We start from the raw sequence: 8,700 nt of genomic DNA, 5'->3' as shown, positions 1-8,700 counted from the left end.
CAGGAGGAAGTGGCCATTTATTTTGTTATATAGATAACAAGATATGAGTATAATTTTAAAGTAAACTATATTAAAAACAGTGAATCTCTCCTTTAATCCCGGCTGTGCTTTCCTCCAGTGATTTTTAGTTTGCGTCACATTTGTTTAAAATGGAGCGATTTTTGTTTTTATGTTTACATTTTATTTAATGGTAGAGTACTTTTTGGGTGTAAAGTTGTGACACACACACGCAAACACCTCACCTCACTCTCAGCCGCCTTCACAACTCTGGGATCTGTAGTCTTTTGGCGCCGAGGTGTGACCCTGAGTGGGGAAACTTAAATTGTATTTGTTGCCTTGTTTTGGACACTTTTATGTGAATGTATCTGTGTTGTGTTTGTGATTAGAATAAAAGGTTTGCTTTTATTAAACCGCTGTCTCTCTGAGCGCTATGTTGGGCTGTGTGCTTTGTATTTCAAGGTCTGTTTAGTTAGCTGTGTGAGAGAATATTTTTGTTTTTACTGCTTGCCTACAATTAAGTCTAAATGAGTGCCCCGGTCCAATGAAGAGAGCCTCAAAGTGTTTTTTAAGTGGAATATCTTGGTTAAATCACATAAGTATTTCCGCAATTACCAAAGTCCTCTCCCTTTGCCTTTCGGTCACAAATGTGTTGTTGACAAGGTGCTGAAAGCTTACAAGAAGCAGACTTGAATCAAACACTTGAACTGAAGAGTTATTCTTTTCCAACTTTAGAGCCTGTGTTGTTTAATGATACAATTCTGCCCCTCGTGAATGAAAAACTGTGTCTGCAGTAACTGACTGTGAAGAAACAAGTGTCTCTTTGCTCCTTAAAAAGAGAGAGAATGGCGAGATAAAGGAATCAGAGAGCCGAACCTCCCCGCCCCCACCCAGATCCAGCTCAGGAAACTCCGGGACCTCTGCGCTGACGGCACTTAATCACACTCGTAGCACTGTAATAGACTCCTCATCCACTCTCACGCCTTGCCCCTTTATCTTCCCCTTCTCCTCCTCCTCCTCGTCCTCCTCAAACAATCTGCTGTCCTCTGTCAGAGTGATGTAGAGTCACGGGAATGGGGAAACACCTTCCAAGGAGAAAACACACATGCACAAGTGCCTTCTCACAACACACACACACACATACACACACACAGAGCTCCTTCAGTGCTGAAGTGAAACAACTTGTGCTGCATGAACTTGGACAGCAACATTTCTCCAAACTGAAGGTAAGATGTGCAGCAGTGTCTTTCAGGGGACGAACCTTGAGCTATAATGTTAGTGCTTTTTGAGGAGAGACTGGTCTGTTGATTTCAGGTTTGTCATTTAGTGTGTGGTTTAAAAGTCGGTTTACATGTATAGACTGTCACACTGATTTTAAAAAGAGATGATCAGTCCTCCTGCTCCAGCTTATGTGGTCTAAACGCTGACACTGCAGACAAAATAGTAATTTAACAGCAAAAGTCACTCTTGAGATTTATGCGTCAGTGTTCCTACATGTGCGTTTACTCTGTTTGCTAAGCATTTCATTGGAAATATTCTTTCTTAGATTTGTTGCCTCAAAGCAAAATGTCAGGCAGTTTATCTTTTTTTTTTTTTTTTTTTTTTTTTTAAATGCTGCTTCTCTAGCCCCAAACAGTCCTGTCATTATTTCTGTGGATCATTTTTTCCCAGAGCATGAAACCAGAGATCCAGAGTCGTACCCTGTGATCTCCTTCTGACGTCAGTGTTGGCTCACTTTTAAAAAGGGGAATTCTTTAGGGGGGTAATTACATCTAAAGGAGCTTTATATTCTCCTCACACTGTAAATTCTTTAGCAGATACTACAGTCTTACCCACAGACAATCCTATTCATCTCTGGAGGCTGATTCAGGTTTATGGGTGAGAAAACATCTTTGTTTCTCCAGCTGTGGCAGATACTTGTGTTGATTGATTTTCCCTTTTTGTGTTAATTTCATGCAGTACAAATAATGCAGTCACCAAAGCCCCAGTGTCTTGTTAGCATCATCTTTGCTATGTCCTTTTTTAGGGTTTTACAGACTCCACTGCTGTAGTTATTTTAATACAACCCAGTAATCACAAAATCTGGATTTTTTTTCCTTATATGTTTTCTTAAAAAAAAGCTTTCCAAAGTGGCAAATCTTCTGTGTGACACAAACTAAAGCAGTGATAGCATCAATGAATAAACACTCATATTTTATATTAAACAAACTATGAATAAACACCCTGAAGTCTTTCAAACAAAGAAATGGACGGCATGTTTTTGTACAATGTGATGTTATTAATATTTTAGATCGATTAAACCCTTGAGAGATACAACTCCTGACCCTGACAAACTGTTACGAATTCTTATAAAACTCCAATAACAGAAAACCAAAAAGATATATTTTAGGACTATTAATACTTAGTCTCAGAGACTCCAGAAAGAGTTTTCTTTATGAACTACTTGATGATGAGAATTTATACTTGAATATTTTTACGATGCAAAGTGTTGTTCATTTTATAGTGTGACAGAGGTCTCCAGCTTCACTAAGAGTTTCTAGTTTACATCTTGGATTTGTACGTTTCATACTGCACCCTGTTTTCTAAACTCTCCTTGCTACGTGTACATGTGTTAAACTGAGATTCAGGTGGAGCACACAGAAAAAGATGCACGTAGATTATCCTGCAAACTGGAGCTCAAACCTCCAAAATTAACTAAATGTGTTTGAGTGGAGAAAGATATAACTTATATAACTTAACTATACCATACTTGCCACTGTCACTATATTATGCTGCTATTCATACTATCATTATATGAATGTTGCTATTCTTTATATATCGTTGTTTTATTGTACTTTTTATATTTTATATTTATATTTATTATTGCATTTTGCACCAAGGGAGTGGCACTCCAATTTCGTTGTACCTTGTACAATGACAATAAAGGCTATTCATATTCATATAAAGCGAGAATTTTCTTCGGCTTTGTCTGCAGGACAAAGTGCCTTGTTTCTTAAGCTGTGAGCCTGTGGGCAAGGTCATGCTATTAACAGCATTTTTAAATTGGAAGTATTTGGATTATTTTTATTGTTGGTGAGAGACGGCATTTTTGAGTAGAGTTTGAGGACCAGTACTTTAGTTTAACCCTGTTTGGTTAGACTAGGGGTGTCAAACATAACGTCAAATAAATCAACCTGGCAAAGACTCCAATACTGGACAGCTTAGAAAATGTGGAGTGCATGGAATTTGAACTTTTTAACTATATTTTAAGTTTTTCAGCTTTTCCTATTGCTTAAGACCCCGCATTGCCATCCATTCAACACCAAAGTACAAGGAAATTAATTCATGAAAACCTTATATTCTAAATTATACTTATAGGACAGCAATTAAGTACTAAAACCTTTTCTGTAACTTTACATGTTTACCATGTAGTTTAAGTGGTTCAACCCACTTCACATCAAAGTGAGCTGTATGTGGCCAATGATGTGAAGTAAGTTTGACATCCCTGGGTTGGATTTCTTTTCTACACCTGCCTTACATGCAAACCGAAGAACAGCATGTACACATCTTGTTCCAGCTTTGTGCCTCTTTCCAAACAGCTCTGTGTATGATTTATTACCCCACCTGCAGCATTGTTTAACTTGGGATTAGATCACAGTCTGTCAGACGCATGCCGTCTCTTTCTCCGTCGCCCTCACTTCACATCTTAGCAAAATATAAAAATATGCCTGCGTAGGTTTAGACTGTGATAACTAATAATCTGCTGATGCTGACGCCAGGGACAGAGATTTAGACTGTCCACACAAACCAAAGCCAGCAGTCCATTAGCGCAGAATGCTAACAGTTGGCCAAACTCTGGGAAATCTCAGAACACTGTCATGGTCCACGTGGAGACGACCGGGGCCAGTCGACCCAAAGCATGAAGCTCCTAAATCCCAGTCCTGTTTTTCTGGGTATCTGACTCAAAGGTAAACACGGTTCAAAGTAGCCAAATGAAGATAAGACCTAACCATGTTTTCGATTAATGTCAAGATGTATGTTTGGAGTTCTGGCAAAGTGTAATCATTTGTGCACCCACTGGCAGGGTAGCCTGGTGTGTGTCAGTTTTTTCCAGATATTATGACAAACACCCTGCAATGAGAACATTTATTTAATGCCACCCATACCCTGCTGAAAAAGAATCGAGGAGATACGCCAGTTTGGAACTACTCTGATAGATTTACACTTTAGATACTTGATTGTTTTTGACCTGAACTAGTCTGTACTTCTGTGCACCTGAAAGTGTTCAAATGGCTTGAAGGGGAAGGAAATGGACACGCAATCATCCGTTCCTGAACCCTGACGTTGGAGGCGTCGCAGAGCGAGCAGAAGAGGAAGAAAAAGAAGGAGTTTCGATATTTCTCTATCAGCTGATTTCTAGAGTTTTAACATGGGATGAGCTCCTGACTCCAGAGAGTTAAGGTACTGTCTTCATTATTTTTCTCAGTTATAAAACATTCATTATCATGGAGACTACAGAAAGCATTTTGAATAGCTCCTTTCAATAGGACAGTATCGCTGCTGCTGTATTAGACTATGATCATGCTGGATGCATTTCTTAAAGCGCAGCACCTTTTTTTTCCATTTCAAAGAACCACATCTCAATTTGGGTTTAAGATATGGTTTGTTTTTGGGAGTGTCTCTTGTCACACTCCAAGTTAAACAAGTCCCAACGTCAGTAACATCTCACACTGCGTCAGTGGAAATGATCTTTGTCTAAGCAAAGTTGTCAGTCTACTGATTTTACCTGCCATCTTTCCTCAGTGTAACCTGAGGAAACAGCTGGACAGGCATCTCTGTGACTTGAAATTAGGGCTCATATTTATATTTATCTCATCTACTTTTTACATGTATGCTGAAAAAAAAAAAATCCAGAATCAATTGGCAAGTAAATGTTGGTCTATGGTGAGTCATTTTCATCAGCTGGCCTTGTAACAGATTGTTTGCTATTTCTCATAGTGCAACATCATGAATGCTCTTTTGTGCCTCACCTTTTAATCTTACCCGAGGGCTTCAGAAACGAGGGCAAACAAAAAAAAATCCAGTCTGTTTCATTCAAAAAGCTTTTAAAGAACAATTTTGTAATCAAATCTTGTATAACATTGGGAAGTAACCACCGACACGAACATCTGGAGTCTTATAACACTGTAAACTTGAAAGAGGGCGGCTTGTTTGTCACGTATTCCTCCTCTTACAATAGCTTTCGCATCAGTGACAGCTCTGCTTTTGGACAATCTGGACTAGTTGAATGTTAATTAAAAGACCAGCGAGTCGCTCAGTGTACATGCAGTGTGGCTTAAGGACCCACCTTTAATGCAGAAAACGATTTGTGCAACAGCTCTGAAACATCCACACTGTGTGCCAACTGTAAGAGTAAACACTTTACAACCTGGATTCACTCAATCACCTGTCTAACAACAGTCATACTAATTAAGCCATGAAAGTCTCACTAAATTAAATTGCTTGTCATTTATTTTCCACCATGTTAGTAGTTTGTCACGTTTCGTGTCAGTGACTCTCAGGTTTGGGCCTGATGCACAGATGTCTTCCAAGAACACTTGTGGTGCTTTTTTTTTTTTTTTTAAAGATATTTCTGTGCTCGCACATGTAGCACCTCTCTAAAGGAACTTCCTGTTTATGGCCAGTTGTATCCTGACTGAGATCCCAACCATATCTGGACCTGTGAGCTGAGACCCTTTAACCCTGGAGGGGCAGGGAGAAAGACGGGGAGAAAATGCGGTGCACTACCCTCACCACCCTGCTGGTGGGAGTCATGTTGTACCTGGTGATGGGAGCGTTTGTTTTTGTCACCCTGGAAAAGCCCACAGAGACCTTGGCACATGAAAAGCTGCTTGAAACCAAGAAAGAATTCCTCATGAAAAACTACTGCGTCACCGAGTCGGACTTTCACGAGCTTGTACAGGTATCAGTGGACACAGTACGGTCACTATTATCCCACTCACACTCTGAAGCAGCTTTAAAATATGGTTTATTTACGGTGGCCCTGAGAGGCCAAATGGACTGCAACTTAAGTAAACACCAGCAATAAGAAAAACGCTGCAAAAGCTCACAAAACACAACGGAATTAGGAAAAACGGAAATAGGAAAAAACAAAACAGAAATATCTGGGGTCATATCACCTGTGTGGGATAGGTGGTCAAAGTAAGCAGCACTGAAGTATTTATATTTTTTAGGCTTACTCGATTTGTTTCCATGTAAATGAAGTTATGTCAGCACAACTGAGCTGTTTTAAAGTGCACACTGTATAACATTAGTGAGTAAATATTTAGAAGTGTGCCGTCAGAAGGCCGAAGCTTCCAGTCTGTATTAGATTAACAGCAAATTAAAGATGCTGAATGTAAATGTAAATAACTAAATTGCTGTAGTAACATTATCGCTCAAACCAGATGGGCTTTTGTAACTTGAATGTTTTAATTTGAAATTGAGCTTCACAAAGTCTGAATTCGAGTGTAACATAATCCTCCAGACTACATGTATTTTTCTTAATCTCACATTAAACAAGCTGTCCTTTTAACCATCTTTTTTCTGATTGGCTGTCCCTTGGACAGAAGGGAAACAGAAGTTTTGAACAGCAGGATATATGGGGTGCAACAATACTCTATCGATATTGAACCTTCGATACAGTGCTTTCGGTTCGGTATGCATATGTATCGAACAATACAAAAAATTTTATTTTATCAACTTTTCTTCTGACCATGCTGTCTGTGTTGAGCGCTCAGTGGATCTGCGTTCGACTACTCCGCCTAGGCTGCACTGTCGAGCGCAGATCCACTGAGCGCAGCGCAAGCTAGCGAGACAGAAGTTAAGCTCGTTGCAACATGGCAACTGCCTCAACGCTACCCGAAATTGAACCTCCACCACCCTCATTCAGATCTGGCGTTTGGAACTATCTTGGTCTTCATGTGAAGCATGACCCTGATGGTAAGCGCCACATGGGCAAAAGTAAAACAGTATGTCGGATGTGCCACGCAATGCTCAATTGGTGGGAACTAGTGCGTTAGCGCAGTTCGTTAACATGTTGACACAGTCCAGCCCCACGCACGGGCGATCCGCGGTAACTCGTAAACGGAGATTTGCCGTGTTGTGGCGTTAACGTCATTTCAGATTAACGTTGACAGCACTAGTGGGAACACAATGAATATGACTGCACATTTACGCTGACATCATCCTAGTGCAAAGACAAGTGGAAGCAGACAAAAACAACAAGCAGGCATGCTACAAACTTTACCCCAGTCATTTAGACAGCAGTTAGCACATGATTCTCCTTATGGAGCCCTGATATGTTTAATATGCTGCTGAGAATATACCCCAGAAGAAGGTATAGTATAGCTTTTATTTTGGAAAGAGCCATTTCTCTGTAATAAACTCTTTTCCGAAGATAAGTGATTTCTCAATCAGATTTATTTTTTTAATTATTTTTGTTGTTTCAGCAACATTAAATTTAAAAACTGTACTTTTGAGTTAAAATATATATTTATAATTTTAATAAATGACAAATTAAAAAGGCATGAACATTTTTTTGTATCGAAAAAATATCATACCCTGACACCGTGAATTTTGTGTATCGTTGCACCCCTCATATATATATATATATATATATATATATATATATATATATATATATAAAGCTTTAGATTACATATACCTCTCAGGCCAAAGTATTCAGTAGCACAGAGATATTCTCTTTAAGTTCCTACTGTTTACCACATGCTGCTTTTATTTTCCAGATTTTACTTAATATCATTCTTTATGTACGCTACGAGGTCCATGCATTATAAATACACACATAATGTGAGTAAATAAAATGAACAAATAGATAAAACTTGGATAAAAAATTAAATTCCTTCAGGGTTTGATGTCTGCAGTCGAGGCAGGCCTGAATGTGAGCAGAGTTCCTGCCAACTTGACCACCCGCTGGGACATCGCGTCTGCCTGCTTCTTCTGTGGCACCATCATCACCAGCATAGGTAAGTGACAGAGCTCACCTGCAAGGGAAACATTGCTCTCTGAGTGACAAAATGATCCACCTGATGCACTGTTGAGATTCTCTTTTCTGAGAAAGTGTTACCTGCATTATTTTCACTGAAGCATTTAAATGTAGTTTGGTATCATCTAAATTTGCAAGGATTTAGCCTGTAGATGTTTTTATGGCTTGATAAATGTCACACTAGAGCTTATTTATGTCCTTGTTTCAAAGACACACTACTTAAAATGTGATCAAACTGTAGCTTATTTTTCTGGTCAACAAAGTATTCATGAATTGTAGAGTCACAGCTGATGAATATTTTCTAATACGCCCTACTAATTAAAATAATTACACATGGTCCCTCTTTAAATTGTTTGTGCATGTCAGCTTTTATAACTAGCGTCATGTCTTTTTGATTAATCCTTCAAACAGGCTTTGGGAACCTCTCACCTCGGACGCCTTACGGCCAGTTGTTCTGCGTGTGCTACGCTTTGGTGGGCATCCCCATGTTTGGCATACTTCTCGCTGGAGTGGGCGACCACATGGGCACGGTGCTGCGGAGAGCTGTGGCCAAGATTGAGACCCTCTTCCTGGTGAGAATGGTCTGTCCTGCCCATCAGCCAAAAAACTTAGGAGTAAACAGCTTTAAACCTACAAGGCACTGACTTCTTATCAGTGCTCTACGCAGTAAACTGTTT

At 39.5% G+C, this 8,700-nt stretch overlaps 1 protein-coding gene across 6 annotated transcripts in view; it reads left to right on the top strand.

Moving 5' to 3' along the window:
- Window positions 1-41: 41 nt before the first annotated feature.
- kcnk4a (potassium channel, subfamily K, member 4a) overlaps window positions 42-8,700 on the top strand; it is a 28,067-nt gene continuing 19,408 nt past the window's right edge. For 2 of the 6 annotated variants that reach the window (XR_014875964.1, XM_085171894.1), the window contains exons 1-3: window positions 42-5,938; window positions 7,886-8,003; window positions 8,435-8,604. Coding sequence is in view for 5 of the 6 variants with exons in the window: in XM_085171894.1 (XP_085028020.1) it covers window positions 5,750-5,938; window positions 7,886-8,003; window positions 8,435-8,604 (477 nt within the window). In the remaining variant the exon portion in view is untranslated. Of the gene's footprint in view, window positions 5,939-6,070; window positions 6,958-7,885; window positions 8,004-8,434; window positions 8,605-8,700 lie in introns of those variants that run through there. The other 4 variants (XM_085171915.1, XM_085171904.1, XM_085171928.1 and 1 more) reach the window with 4 other exon arrangements.

The sequence above is a fragment of the Neolamprologus multifasciatus genome, chromosome 2, assembly GCF_963576455.1.
Source record: "Neolamprologus multifasciatus chromosome 2, fNeoMul1.2, whole genome shotgun sequence".
NCBI classification, from domain to species: Eukaryota; Metazoa; Chordata; class Actinopteri; order Cichliformes; family Cichlidae; genus Neolamprologus; species Neolamprologus multifasciatus.
This window is presented reverse-complemented; position numbering and strand designations above follow the sequence as displayed.